Here is a 16,013-nt window from a genome sequence, read left to right as displayed (position 1 = left end):
TGCCTTTTCATTGCTTTTTGTAAGTCTTTTTTCTGATTGGTTTTGGTTCAAGCAGAGGCTGGGGGGTAAGAGGGCGTCCTTCGTGAGTCAGACAGGCTGGATACTGCACCCAGTTTCCCCAAGAACACAGAGCTGACAGGTAACACAACAGTTAAAATAAAATACTGTTATTAAAGGATTGTAACTAAATTAATTGAGTAATAGAGCAGGTGCATGTGGAGAATGCACAGGGGGAGTGGTCCCTGTTTTAAAGATCATGGCCCATGCTTACATTGCTTTCAGAAATAGCATGTTACTTAGATGACTAGAATTTTAAAGGTCATTCTAAAGTTTTAGCTACTGAAAACTGCCATTTTAATTAAAAGCACTGGAAATGGCTTTGTCTTTATAAAAGATTACCCTAATTTAAGCCTATTTCTCCTAGGAAAAAATAATTTCACACTTGATCAACAAGATTTCACTCAGCACAAATGCATATATTTAAATGGTAGAGTTATGTATCCGAAAAGGCAAAGCTTACAATAGAAAAGCAAATGATCTGTCACAATTTATAAAGTGGACCATTAACTTTAGCCACCAAAACATGCTGTCAAGGTTCCTTCCCCACTCTGAACTCTAGGGTACAGATGTGGGGACCTGCATGAAAACCCCCCTAAGCTTATTTTTACCAGCTTAGGTTAAAACTTCCCCAAGGTACAAACTATTTTACCTTTTACCCTTGGACTTTATTGCTGCCACCACCAAGCATCTAACAAATATATAACAAGGAAAGAGCCCTCTTGGAAATGTCTTTCCCCCCAAAATCCTCCCAAACCCTACACCCCCTTTCCTGGGGAAGGCTGGATAAAAATCCTCACCAATTTGTACAGGTGAACACAGACCCAATCCCTTGGATCTTAAGAACAATGAAGAAGCAATCAGGTTCTTAAAAGAAGAATTTTAATAGAAGAAAAAGTAAAAGAATCACCTCTGTAAAATAAGGATGGTAAATACCTTCAGGGTAATCAGATTCAAAACATAGAGAATCCCTCTAGGCAAAACCTTAAGTTACAAAAAGACACAAAAAACAGGAATATACATTCCATTCAGCACAGCTTATTTTATCAGCCATTTAAACAAAACAGAATCTAATGCATATCTAGCTAGATTACTTACTAAGTTCTAAGACTCCATTCCTTTTCAGTTCCTGGCAAAAGCATCACACAGACAGAGAGAACCTTTGTTTCTCCCCCCCTCCAGCTTTGAAAGTATCTTGTCTCCTCATTGGTCATTTTGGTCAGGTGCCAGCGAGGTTATCCTAGCTTCTTAACCCTTTACAGGTGAAAGGGTTTTTCCTCTGGCCAGGAGGAATTTTAAAGGTGTTTACCCTTCCCTTTATATTTATGACACATGCTCTAAACACTAATCTGATGTTACTTACAGTGTAGTAAATTGGGAGTAGCATCACTGAAATCACTGGAGTGCACTGGTGTAAAACTGATGTATTTGAGATCAGAATCAAATCCATTGTCTTTCAGTTTTTGTTTATCTTGGACTGAATTATGGCTCATGCATCTGCATAAACTCTCCCCTCCCCATGAATATTTCCCTAATACATAATGTGTGAAATGTGGTCATTACATTCATCCTTAAAAAAGAAAATCTCTAATTGCCATTGTAGTCTGACAAAGTACCTCTTTCTAAAGAAAATGCTGTTATACCAAAATGATAAGAGATGTGAAATTACAATGGAGAGTTCTGAGAGTATTTGAAAGTAAAGCTATGCTAACTTAATCCTACAGTACTGGAGTCTTTGTGGAATTTTGAGATAACAGCTTGGACCCATTTAAGTCAATGATTTTTGGCAAGATTTGCTGCTGTTGATTTTTCTTACAAATTTTCCTTTTGCATTTTTCAGAATGAGGACTATGTTGTTACTGCAGTTGTGAGAAAACTTTTACATCCATCTCCTCCTCCTTCCAGAGTACTGTCAAAATGAGTGAAACGCCATCAACTAATTATTCAGTGCTTCAGCCAAACTCCTCTGAGAGTGAACAGACTTTGTCTACACGTCACTTCAATGTCACCGAACCTGTTGTGGCCAAACGAATCTGTTTCTATAAAAGTGGAGACCCTCAGTTTAATGGGATCAAAATGGTCATTAATAATCGATCTTTCAAAACATTTGATGCCTTGCTGGATAACTTGTCCAAAAGAGTCCCAATACCATTTGGGGTGAGGAATATTAGTACACCACGCGGGATACACAGTATCACCAATCTGGAGGACCTTGAAGATGGAAAGTCTTATATTTGTTCCCATCAGAAGAAAATTAAGCCCATTAATCTGGAGCGGGCCAGTAAGAAGCCATTGCCCTGGCAGATCAGCAGGCCAGTTAGCGCTCGTCGCCGAGTTGTGCTGTTAGCCAGGGAGAAAGAAGACAGCATTGTTCAGGAAGACAGAACTGTCAAAATAAGAACCCCTGAAAAGCTGCTTGTTTTCAAAAATGGTGATGTGAGAATCAGGTGCACTATAGTTCTGAGTAAGAAGAACATGCAAAACTTTGAGACCTTTCTGGATTACATAAGTGAGTTAATGCAGTATCCAGTTGTGAAGTTATACACTACTGATGGCAGAAAGGTGAGAATAAACAGTGGCATCAGATATGCTTTTCACAATGTTTGCTTTTATAATATTACCAATGTAATCAAATGATTTGGTTGCTTACATGGCTGGCGCAACTCTGACCAGTGTAAGGTCCCCTGTGTCCTGACCATCAGCTACCTGCTGCCTTCCTTGTGGACCTGCCTCTGTACACCTATGGACCTTCAAAAAAAGTAGTCAGTTTTGTGGAAGGATGCACACTCATCTTGGGACTGTAGTGACTGAAGCGAGGGAATTTTAATTCTAGGTTTTCATGGAAGCCCACCAGTCTTCTCTTAAACCGCTTCCTTCTCCATGTCTTCTAATGACAGCTTTTCCTGGACAGGATGCTTTTCTAGTCCTTTCTTATGCATGCCTTCAAAATATGTCCACTCATCCAATCACATGTAACCTTTCCACAGCCCTGTCCCACAATTAGGACATGCATTAGGCAGAGGTCTTTTGGAAAGCTACCTCTGTTCCCCTAAGAGATAATGGTCCATTAATGCAGTAGAACAAATTCCTGTACCTACTCATCCCCCAGGAGTTGTGAGCATCTTCACTATGATGTATTCAAGTTGTCAGGGCCGGACTAAGTTCACCTTAGGGTACTTAAGGAACTAGCTGAAGTAATCTTGGAACCATTAGTGATTATCTTTGAGAAGTCATGGAGAACCATGAGGTACCAGAGGACTGGAAAAGGCAAACATAGTACCTATCTTAGGGAATTACATACCAGTCAGCCTAACTTTAATATCTGGGAAGATACTGGAACAAATTACTAAACAATCAATTTGTAAGCGCCTAGAAGATAATACGGTTATAAGTGGTAGCCAACATGATTTTGTCAAGAGCAAATCTTGCCAGACCAACTTAAATTCCTTCTTTTCCTAGTAGATGTGATATATGTTGATCTTAGTAAGGCTTTTGACAGAATCCCACATAAACTAGGAAAATATGGTCTAGGTGAAATTACTATAAGGTGTGCGCACAACTGGTTGAAAAACCAAACTTAAAGAGTATTTATTGACGGTTCACTGTCTAACTGGGAGGATGACTCTAGTGGAGTCCTATATGTGTCTATTCTGGGTCCAAAACTAGTCAACATTTTTATTAATGACTTGGATAATGAAGTGGAGAGTGTGCTTATAAAATTTGAACATCACACCAAGCTGGGTGGTGTTGCAACCTCTTTGGAGGACAGGATTAGAATTCAAAATGACCTTGATAAATATGGCTGAAATATAAAAAAGATGAAATTAAATAAAGACAAATGCAAAGTACCACAGTTAGGAAGGAAAAATCTAATTCACAAATATAGAATGGGGAATAACTGACCATGCAATAGTACTGCTGAAAATGATCTGGGGATTATAGTGGATCACAGATAAATATGGACCAACAATGTGATGCAGGTGTAAGAAAAGCAAATATCATTTTGGGGTGTATCAACAGGAGTGTCATATGTAAGACATGAGAGGTAATTGTCCTGCTTTACTTGACACTGATGAGACCTCAGCTGGAGCACTGTGCCCAGTTTTGAATGCCCATACTTTAAGAAAGATGTGAACAAATTGGAGAGAGTCCAGAGGAGAGCAAGAAAAATGATAAAAGGTCTGGAAACCTGATCATGAGGAAAGGTTAAAAGAAGCTGGGCATATTTAGTCTTGAGAAAAGAAGACTAACTGGGGACCTGATAAGTCTTCAAATATGTTAAGGGCTGTTATAAAGAGAGTTGTTCACTATGTCTCTTGAAGCTTAATCTGCAGCAAGGAAGATTTAGGTTATATATTAGGAAAGAACATTCTAACAATAAGGATAATCAAGTACCGGACTAGACTTCTAAGGGAGGTATTGGAATTCTGTTACTGGAGGTTTTTAAGAAGAGGTTAGACAAACACCTGTCAGGGATGATCTAGATACAGTTGGTTCTGCCTGTTGAGGTCCCTTCCAACCCTACATATCTGTGATTCCATGACAATGTAATTGCTAGTGTAAGAGCAAAAGTTCCTATACTCAAAACTCAAAGTCAGATCTCCTGTATGGCTACTACATTGCTGAGGAAAGCTCACAATGCCATAAACTAAGTAATCTTGATTTTTATCACTATTTGTAATGTTCAAAGGATGAAATTGCTATGAGCAACATTCAACTGTATTATGTTCTTCATCTGTCTTTGCCACCCATGAGTTATGGCTATAAAACCTCATATAAGGTTATCTTACATTTTATAAACTGTGGACCAAATCCTAGCCTACAAAGCCCGAAACTTCCAGAAACAATGGGCCTGATTCTCCTCTTGCTTACACAAGTTTTACATTGTTGTAACTTCATTAACTACAATGGAGTTTCTTCTGGTTTACACTGGTATAACTGAAAGGGGAATCACACTCAGCTCAACTGAACACCGATGCAGGGTGAGTCTTTCACAGGGCTGGCTCCAGGTACCAGCTTTCTAAGCAGGTGCATGGGGTGGCAATTAGAATGGGGTGCAGTCCGTGTCCTGCGGTGGCAATTCGGTGGCAGCTCCGCCGCTTTTCCTGCCGCGGTGGCTCTTGGCACAGCGGCAATTCGGTGGCGACTGCTTGGGGCCCCTGGTCTTTCACCTTCCACCAGGTGAAGATGTGATTTCTGTGTTCGGTTTCCACAAGTAGACATGAAAGAGGGAAAGGGGCATATCACCTACAAGCTAGCAAAGCACAATCCATGAGGCTCAAATTCCTTGTAACTGGAGGAGCAGGAAGCTAGGTCCACTACTAATTCTGTATATTTGGCAGTATGCAGCCACAGACCCCCCCATACAAGAGTCCGGTAATATATTTTGTGGCGGAAGATTCTTCCCTTCACTGACTTATACACACACACTCTCATTCAGTCATTTCATGGCTGTTGATTGTCTCTCTATAGGGATAAATCCAAACCTAACTTCAGGGAAATATTTATCTGGATCCAATATATTTACACACTTATTCACAAAGACAAAGGAAGTGCATTACCCAATGTTGAAATAAATGCCACTCTGGAATAAATTCCAGCCCTTTGTAATAGCCTGCTGCAATGCTACATATGTTTAGGGTAGAAAGTGAAGAAAAAATATGTGGAAAAACTATACCTGTTGTATTATTACTATTTGTTACTTATGCAGAGAAATTGATTTGTTGTTGTATTTTTTTTTCCAGGTTCCTAACCTTCAGTCTCTGATCTTGTGTTCTGGAGCTATTGTGGCAGCTGGGAGAGAGCCTTTTAAACCAGGGAATTATGATCCTCACAGGTATTCACTACCAGCTAAATTGCCGGGACTCTCCAATCGTGTGTACCCCAAAGCAAATGCCAAATCAGAGAGCAGAAATAGTAAGTCCCTTTAATTATTTTGTATTTTCTCAAGTGATTTATCTCTTCCACATTTTAATGTTAAAAAAATGAAAACATAGCAATCTGATTGGGATCAAGGGTATTCAAGAAGGTCAGTTGAAACAAAACTATTTATTTTTGTCAGATTTCCTCAGTAGGCATCAGAAGATGAAAGCATTAATTTTCATTTTGGAATTCAAGTTTCTGTTAAAAATTCAGCTGGCTTACATATTTCCTTTCAAACAGAATTATTTGGACTTGTATGTAAAGCTATCAAGACTTATTTTAAAATGGACTGATTGTTGCTAATCTATCCACATCATGCTTTGTGCATACTACAGCAAGGGTAACAGAAAGCACACAGTTTGATACAGAGAACAAATGTATATCTCCCTTCTAGTTGAACTTTCTGATGGTATTACAGCAGAGCAAATGTATTACCATGCAATGTTCAGATCTTAACTCAGTAAATGAATGGGGATATCTTGTCATATCCTTAATTCCATATGTGCCCATATCTAACTAAAGCAAACTTGGAAAAGCAAGGAAATAAGCAGTTAAATTTTTCAGGATCCAGGTGCCCTCCATACATTTCAACCTCAACTAGTTCCTTTCCACCACTCTGTGCCCACATATATCTCCCCCCTCATCCTGAACAGTCAGTATGTAGTAGGGTGACCAGATAGCAAGTGTGAAAAATCGGGACAGGGCGTGGGGGGTAATAGGCGCCTATATAAGACAAAGCCCTGAATATCAGGACTGTCCCTATAAAATCAGGACCTCTGGTCACCCTAGTATGTAGCCTTCACTCTGTTTATTGGCCATGTGTTCATGTGTTTTCATTTAAAATAGGTGTGGTGTGACTTTCATAAAGTTACAGTGTACATTGTATTGGTTTGTGTAAGTGAGGTACACTGTCAGGTTGCTGAATATTTAAATATTTAATCTATCTAAAGTTCTTATATGGTCCTGCCACCATAATATTTGAGCATGTCGCTATCTTTAATGTATTCATCCACACAATACTCAAGAGAGGTAAAGAGAAGTACTAACATCCCCATTGTACAGACAGGAAACAGTCTCTCTGTGACAAAGGGTTACCTTTATAAAAGCGATTAGTGATTTTTGGATGCCTCAGTAAAACTTCCTGTAGTTCTGGAGAGACAAGGAGGCAGTGCTGGAGGAGTTAATTTTCTCTGCTAATTTTCCATGGTGCTCCTGTCTTGCTGTGCTGAGGAGCCTAGGCAGCATCAACTGCCAGTGGCTCTCACAGAATCGCTAAGCTCCTGTTCACTCCCCCGCCCCCTGCCCAGTGCCCCTGCTGAATATCTCATGTCCCCAAGTCCCCTCTCTTTAGTTATTCCCGCCTTCCACTCTGCAGCCCACCCTGATGTCTCTTGCCCCACGTGTTGTCTCCTTGGTCACCAGGGCTGTGTGTACAGGATAGCTGATGAGTTAAGAGAACAAGTAGGAACATTCTGAGGCAAATGAAATGACTACAAAAATCAAAGTTGTCAATAAGTTTTTCTCTTCCATCTATATTTTGCCTATAGTCATGGCCAAGTTGGTAGCGTTAGAATATGGAAGTAGCTGACAGAGCTGGAAAGTTTCATCAGCTAATATTGGTCAAATGCAGTTAAAGCAAGAGGAATAACTCTTTATGTATTTTCCTTTAAAAATTCAAAACTGCCCCATGTCGGAGATATCATCAGGTTATATGAGTGTAAAGTTCAGAGTTTTGGGCGACTTCTGTTGTTTTCATTCCATTTCCAGAGGCGAGTGAAGATGAGATTTTTATTTACAGAAGTGAAAGGTCTGGTCTCTGGAATGAGAGACAGGCTGAATTTACCATCATTTCTCATTCAGTTCCAGGAAAAGCCTCTACAATGGAAACTTGAAAGAGGCAACAAATCTGAAATTGTGTGTATGTGTGTGTAACAGTAACATAGGTAGTCATGAAAAGAGTTACACAAATTCTTTTAGGGCCCACTCCAGCAAACTACATGCCTAACTTTAAGCAGATAAATAATTCTATTGAAGTCAAATTAATGCTAAGCACATGCTCAAGTGCTCTGCTGGACTGTAACTTTAATATAAATTCCAAACCACTATATAAAATGACTGAATACTTCTTCTAGAAATGTCATTACCAATTATGTCCTTATGCATGTCTTTCTGAATTCGTGTTTGTGTGCACATATTATTTTACATATACATATAAATACACACACAGAAGGAGCACAGTTTAGAAAATTCTGTTTAGATTTCTCATGGTGTACTTTTGGTCTCTCACCTTTTCTTTTCACTGTGTGACACTCAAAGATAGATGAGATTTTGTCAGTGCATAGGTGCTGAAACTAGGAATGCAAGGGGCGTTCCCACAACCCTGGCTTGAAGTGGTTTCCATAATATATGGGGTTTACAGTTTGGTTCAATGACTCTCAACACCCCCACTGTATAAATTGTTCCAGCACCCCTGTGACAGTATCAAGTTATTACAAAGTAATACAAACACATTTAGAAATACTTAACTGTGCAGACAAACACATTAGAAGCCTAATTTTATGCCCATTGAAGTCAATATGAATATTCTCATTGACTTCAGTGGTCTTTGGACTAGGTCCTAGAGAACTGTATCATATATTCACATTGTAACTACATGATGTAAATTAAAATGCATGATGTAAAAATCTTATTATAAATGTCTGGCTCAAAATTTAAATGTAAACATATATAGAAGTGCAATCTAAGGGCCCAATTCTACAACCTTTACATACACAAGTAATCCGTGGGACTACTCAGATAACTAAGGATTAGTCATATAAGTGAAGGGTGTAGAATCAAATCCAGAGAGATTTATTTTTGATTCACATGTTGTAGCATCTATTAACATTCAGGTTATGTACTGCATATGCATTTGGATCCATTAATTACTGTTAAATCATCAAGTAGTAAAGGAAAAAGCAGGTTCCATGCTTAATATTTTAGGGCCTAATCCTGTGAGTTTCCTGTGTGCCTCTTGCAGGATGTGAAGCACATTCAACAACCAAGTTGATGGAACTGGGAGCATTCGGCACTTCACAGGCTTAGGGCCTTATAGATTGTAACACTGGTGTTAGAAGGTTCATGTTGCAAAACAAAATAAAGGAAATTGCACCAGCAGTAAAGTTCAGTCTTTGCTCTTTACAAAAGTTCTGTTTTTTCTTTTTAACAAGTTCTTGGAAATGGGTTAGAGAAAATAGATCCCTTACTGTAAAAGTTTTTCTTTATGTTACAATAATTTATTCAATCCCAATGCTCACCAAAAAAAAAAATCCCAAAACCTTTCATTGGGTTCCTTTATACTAATCATACTCTGTTTTTTTTCTTTTTTTCTGTCTCCTATCTTTGCTGCCTGCCTGCTGTCTTTCTGTCTGGATTCTTATGTATGATGATTATCTTCTACACTTTCCATCTAATATTGTGAATTTGGGTGCTTTCAATATAAATGTTGAAAGTGAGTACACAAATGCCCTCAGGAGCTCAAATTTACTCGGTTTCTTCTGATAAAGCTTACAGCAATGATAACTCAGATTCTTCTTGCATTCCTGACAATTACATGGGCTTAGCAGAAAATCATTCACATGCTGGTGAAGATTTATCGATGGTGCGCTCTGAAGATGACATTGAGAAATCTGTTCATGTTAATCAAGATGGCAGTATGACAGTAGAGATGAAAGTTCGATTCAGGATAAAAGAGGAAGAAACCATAAAATGGACAACCACTGTCAGTCGTGCTGGTGTTTCTGCTGATAAAAATATCAAGATTTTCAATTCTGCAGTAGGTGAAGAAGATCATTCATCTGATTTAAATATTTCAGCATATATAAAACCTACAGAGGCTCCAGTCTTGGAGAACTACAGTAATGATGAGAGTGATGCACTGCAGCAGATTAGCACAGAAGCAACAAGTAAAGAATCAGAATCTGATTTAAGCACTTCTGATTATAAAATCTGGCAGAACTCTTCTGCAAACATGGACGTATGCAATGTATCAGAGGATAAAGTCAAACCTCATTTTCATAGGCCTCCGACACCTGGGCCAAGAAGAGTGAGACAAAAGAAAGCATTAGTTGAAAGTGTCACTGTAATATCTGACAGAAAGGTTCAGGAAAAGATGATAGGACAATTTTCCTACAGCGAGGAATTAGAAGATGGGGAAAGCAAATCTGAGTATTGCACGGTCACTCATTCCAGCAGCAAAACATCAAGTACTAACAATTCTAAGCTTAGTGAAATAAGCAACAATGATTTATTAAAGCTTTCTTTAGAAAAGAAAAAAGAAGAAACTCTGATTAAATTAAGCCATAAAAGTCATGGTTTAAAAGAAACTACAAATACAAAGACATTAGATATGCTTGATGAAGATGGATTGTTACAGAACATTTTGGAGAAATCAGTTGTGGAGGAAGGCATGTGTAATAGTTTACTATCAAGCTGCAAAGCTAACATCCGTGGCTTCATACCTTCCTCAACAATTTACTGGACAGATAGGCCACTTTCAGCAGACACTATCAACTCTCCTCATGACCAATGTGGGATTAAAGGAATAAAAAGATCACTGAGTTCTTTCATCAGGTACTCAGAATTGTCTCAATCAAAAAGTGAAGACAGACTATGTAACCCATCTGATTTATTACTTTCTTCTCAAGGATCCATTCACTCAGCCTGTCTTGGAAACAAACAAACAAAGATGACAATGTCAACATGTACTAATGCTACTGCTGAGACAATAAACCTGACAATAGGATCCTCTCCTACCACTGCTGAGAATGAGAAACAATTCCGTGATAGCACTGAATGTGATAAAACCCATTTCACTGACATAAGCCAACCTGCATTGTCTAACAGCAAAAAGAAGAAGAAAAAGAGAAAATCACCATCTCATTATCTGGAACAAGGTGTACATTCACACCAAAATCAGCAATATAAGGAGACTGAAGAGGAAAGAACTTTTAAGAGTGCAGAAAGCGAAAGTATGCAGAAATCTGCAATGCAAATTGGAGATACTTATTCTGAAACATGTCAGAAAAGAGCAATGACATTTCATGTCAGAAATGGTGATGGATCTATCAATTCAAACAAAAACTTATGTCCTGAAAATGACTTATGTCCCCAGGTTTCTGTGGAGCTCCAACAAAATGAGTTAGCATTTAGTAAGAAAACAAAAGCTAATAGACAACTGACCAACATAAAATCCAGATCAGCCAAAAAAATTAGCTTGCCACTATCTGCAAAATGTGAAGAGGGCCTGATAGAGGAAAGAGCTGATTCAAAAAGTGAAACTGAACACAGCCAAAATACACCAGGTACTGAAAAAGAAGGCATATGTCACAGCATTAATTCTATAAAACAGACACACAATTCTTTAATGACATCAAAGCCATTGTCAGAAGTGGCTAATGGTAATAACCTAGAAAGAGAAAAGGACACTGTTATTTCAGACAGTTCATACAAATCTTCAAAGAAAGAGAAAAAACAAAAAAAAAAGAAGAATCCAAGTACAACTGAAAGTAAAATACATATGTCAGATGGCGGTAATGCATTGGATGTTCTGAAACAAGAGGATTTTACAGATGAGGTTGCTGAGTATTCACTTGAAACCTATGTCCAAAACTGGCTGCAAAACACATTTCCAAATGCTGTTTTGCCTCCAAAAAAATTAGCCCCCATAAATAAAAAGGAAGGGAATGTAGCAAATAGTAAAATTTGTCATTCTCCTATGGAAAATATCAACACTCCCTCAGATCAAGAAACTAAGGTTATAGCAAATAAAGTGCACATAACTGGAAAACCCAACCTGATTGGACATCATCTACTAAAAAAGCCAATGGAACCTCTCAGTGAAATGGGAGCTATTGAAGAATCAGCCAAATGGTTATATGGAAGACAAATTGGCTCTTTGACCAATGCTGATACAAGTATAATGAAAGAGGTCAAATATTTATTACAGTCAGATTTCCAACATGATACTAAGCTACAGGTGTTTAATGAAATGCATGAAAATGATAAAAAGAAGTTGCAATCAGAAATTGACACTCGAGATATAAGTCCAAATCAAAGAATAAGTGCTGAGGTTGCTGTCCAAGTTGATTCCAAAATTTTCAGCAAGACTGAAACTGATGCTCCCCAAAAGGATTGTGTGTCTAGTATGGTGTTACAACAACTACAATCAGCTATGCTCGGCATTCAAAAGGCTCATACTGGATGTACAGAAAACTCATGTGGTCCTACAGACTTTTCTTCTCCTTCATTACTTGGATCTTCCCCCAATCTCCTCTTAGCTTGGCTACTTTTGCTGAATCTAAAACAGAGTTTGAATGGCATGTGCAAAGGTGATATGCTAAAAACTACCTGTAGCTGTTCTGAAATATTTACACTGTTACAATTTCTAAAACAAATTGCAGTCACAGAAGAAGCTGAGGACTTGAAGGATGCTGTCTCAAATTTGCAAGAATCGACATCAAATAATTTATTACACTCTGGGAGCAGAATAGAAAAGCAGGACTCTGTACATTGTCATGAAAATCCTTTCATAGTAGAAATTCAGAACATGCCAAACTTTCATGAAAGTGAAAACTCAAATAAGATCTGCATTCCAGAGGATACTAGACATTCTGAGGAAAATGCTGATCTACAAGAGCTGACTGAAGAATTTGAATGCTCTGATGTACAGAAAGACCTCAATGCATCAGCAGAGACTTCAGATCTAAATGACTTGAATGTTCACAAAATACTGTCAGAGAGAAAATACGTGAATGCTAATTCAAATAATTGTAGTCTTACTTCAAATGTAGAACTATCTGAAGAAAATGAAGAAGAGGCTGATAGTTCCTTACAAGAATCGCAGGATAAAACCACAGATACATCATTCAATAATGAAGAATCAGGGACTTCAGAAGAGCCTAATTCAACAGTTCACAGTATAACTTCTAATGATAAAGATAATATTTTAGATCTAGAAATTTCTGAAGTAGAAGATAAAAAAGACATTATGCATCTTGGCAACAATAAAAATGCAGGAGAGCAAGATGGTACAGAAAAACCAAATGAGTGCTATAAATTAGTTTCTGAAACCTCTTGTACAGAATCTTCCTCACAGTCACATTCTGTAGAAGAAAAGAAAGAAAATGGGACTTGTGAAGAAACCCCTGAGAGACTATCTACACCATCACCATTATCTTTTAGTTATGAGTCTAAGCAAATTACAGAATTGGACATAACTGAAGTAGAACAGAAATTGCAAGTAAAACTGTTAGTAAAAGAACTGGAGCATGGAACGTGTTCAGATCCTTCTTTTGAATTAAAAAAATGCTCTAAAAGCCCTGCTACTTCTGACTGGTCAGATTATAGACCAGATACTGATGACAGTGATTACAATTATAGGGCATCCAGTGACTTCACCAATGAAAGTGGGGAGGAAGCAATGTATGAAAAACAATATAATACTGGTTATGTTAAAAGAGCTATTGAACAGCTTTATGGTAAAGCAGAAGCCTCCTTTAAGCCTACCTTCCACACTGCATTTCCGTATATGTCTAAAGTTGTTCTTCAAAAGGATGCTGAAGAATCCCAATGTACAGTTATGAATGAAAACTCTTCCCTGTGTCAGGAACATAATTCTTGCTTTGTTGAGAAAATGTCACGGTCTTCACTTATATCACATGAAAGTCTGGAAGAAATAAACAAAGACAACAATACATGGAGGAGAGAGAATTTTTCTTCACCAGCACCACAGTTCAGTCTTAATGGAGAGAAGGTGTATCACAGTGATAACTACTCAGTGCAATGTACAAAGCAATATTGTCAGTGTGGTGTACCTGCTGATGATGATGAAGGAATATTGATTGATAAAGGCAAGTGGCTTCTTAAAGAAAATCATTTGGTGAGACGATCACCACCTGAAAACACTGGAATGTATGGCAATTTGGACACAACTTCAGCAGACACAATGTTTGACAACAATAGTGATGATGTTCCATACTCCCACTTCGCAAATTTGAATCAGTATCCACCACACAGTGAAATATCTTCTTCAGAACCTGAAGACACAGCTAAACCCTCTGAAAGTGGATGCAACTACTTTATTATGCCTCATAATAGTGATTCAGAGCCTTTTCTTGATTTGAGTCTGAAAAGCAAACCTACCCTCAGTGATGATACCCCTTTTCTTCATGCAGTAAAGAAAGAAAACAACAATTTGTCATTCACGACATGCACCACTTCCACGAATCTTTGTACAGAGGCTAATACCAATTATCCAGCCTTTACATCTGTTGAATTTAGATTACCTGATAATAAGGTGCATCCTCTGAAACAGCCTTTAAATGATGAACCTATACAAGCCCAACCAACTAACGACAGTAATGCCAACAGGGGAGCTCTGGAGGAACAAGATTCTCTGGATAAGCTTCATGCTATTTGTGGACAACATTGTCCAATACTGATGGCCATCATAAAACCAGTTAATGAGGAAGACAGAGGATATGCCTACCGAAAAGCATCTGACATTGAGAACCAATTGGGCCTACATTTAATGACCAAAAAATGTCAACATTTGTGCTGGCCAAGCAAAGATTTAATAGGAGATGAAAATAATCATGTGATGCTGAAGAACAACTGTATTAATAAGATTGCCAGTAATATTTTTAATAGATTTTATGCTAATAATACCTTAGATTTCATTAATAGCAATAGCTTTGAGATTCTTGTATCCCCAGGTCTAGGATTAAAAAACAAGTTAAAGATGTTGTATGCGATGGAGGATATGAATGTAAATGCACAGGAGATCAGCAATCATGAAAATAATGTATCCAAACAAGTACTCAACGATATAAGTACCAATAATAAGCTACCTGATACAAAGCAAAAAATATCCCAAAGCTCGAGAGTTAGCCTAATTCAAATTCTTGAAGAAAAATCTGCTCCCTTGTTAACAGATCCAGCAGAGGGCTGCCATTCTGAAACATTTCACAACTGTGACATTATCTTAAATAACACGGAATGTAATGCTTCTGAAAATTTGGAAGAGGAAAATGCCTTTGCTACAGAAGAAGAAACTCTCTTTTGTGTAATAAATAAAAGCAATAAAAGCAGCAATGAAGAGAAAGACACATAATAAAGATATTGGGACATCTGTAAGAAAAAAATAATCATATAATTCACCCTTGCAGACCATGCCCTAAACAAACTCCCATTGAGTGTGATGCACAGACCTGAGATGTTTACACTTTTTTACAGCATTGCAGAAATACAGGTAATTGCCTAGATTTTGGGGTGGGGGGGGTAGGAAATAATGCAGAATCAGTAACTAACCTCCTATGACAGTGCTGTCATCTTTTTAAAAAAATCAGTTTTACTCATTAATGCTGTTGTATCTTTTGCTTAGAAAGAGTCTGTAACATTCCAACTGTCTTCTCTGAGAAAAATCAACCAGTACCTGTTAGAATGAAGAGTTTTATAACCACATATTCACCCACGCTCCAAGATAAACTTCTTACACTTTAGAATGTTTTTAGAGAAAAGCTGGGAATGATCTTGCAGACTGTTCTGACTAAACTGCAAAATAAAATACAGTGGTTAATTTGCAATGAAAAGTAGAAAAGTACTGTTCAAATGTTGTATTACAATGAAAAGTAACAGACGATTGTCATGGTAATTGTGTGTGGGTTTTTAAACCAAGGTTCAAATGGAAAGGCCAGCCATGTATGTCTGTTAAAGACCAAACTCAGAAGAGCTGGCATCAGGGTGAGTAAAATAAACTTTTCTGCCTCATCTAAGACCACCATATCTTAGGTGAGATTTGCCTCTGTGGGAATGGAGCAATGCTTCTGCCTCTCTTATCCACTAGGATTTTACAAAGGGGAACAGCCTTGAAACCAGATGGAGTTCCACAGGGCTTCACCAGCAGGAACTTTTGAGGGAAGATGCTGTAGCTAGTGGACTTCCTGGCTGTCCTGGCTTCACCCCCTTCTCGGGCAGCTCTGCCCTCTTCTGAGGCT

General features: G+C 38.1%; 2 protein-coding genes across 2 annotated transcripts in view; both read left to right on the top strand.

Annotated features, from left to right (window-relative positions):
- Positions 1-1,914: 1,914 nt before the first annotated feature.
- The window catches only part of RP1 (RP1 axonemal microtubule associated), a 185,368-nt gene continuing 171,269 nt past the window's right edge, over positions 1,915-16,013 (top strand). The window contains exons 1-3 of the mRNA XM_075125222.1: positions 1,915-2,383; positions 2,420-2,619; positions 5,802-5,973. Coding sequence (XP_074981323.1) covers positions 1,975-2,383; positions 2,420-2,619; positions 5,802-5,973 — 781 coding nt within the window. The 5' untranslated portion in view covers positions 1,915-1,974. The remainder of the gene's footprint in view (positions 2,384-2,419; positions 2,620-5,801; positions 5,974-16,013) is intronic.
- Positions 9,482-15,130, top strand: LOC142071246 (oxygen-regulated protein 1-like). Its single transcript, XM_075126145.1, has one exon. It carries the CDS (start codon positions 9,482-9,484, stop codon positions 15,128-15,130), a length of 5,649 nt encoding a protein of 1,882 aa, XP_074982246.1.

This window comes from Caretta caretta, chromosome 2, assembly GCF_965140235.1.
Source record: "Caretta caretta isolate rCarCar2 chromosome 2, rCarCar1.hap1, whole genome shotgun sequence".
Classification (NCBI taxonomy): Eukaryota; Metazoa; Chordata; order Testudines; family Cheloniidae; genus Caretta; species Caretta caretta.
Note: the sequence above shows the minus strand (reverse complement) of the source record. Positions and strands in the feature narration are given on the sequence as shown.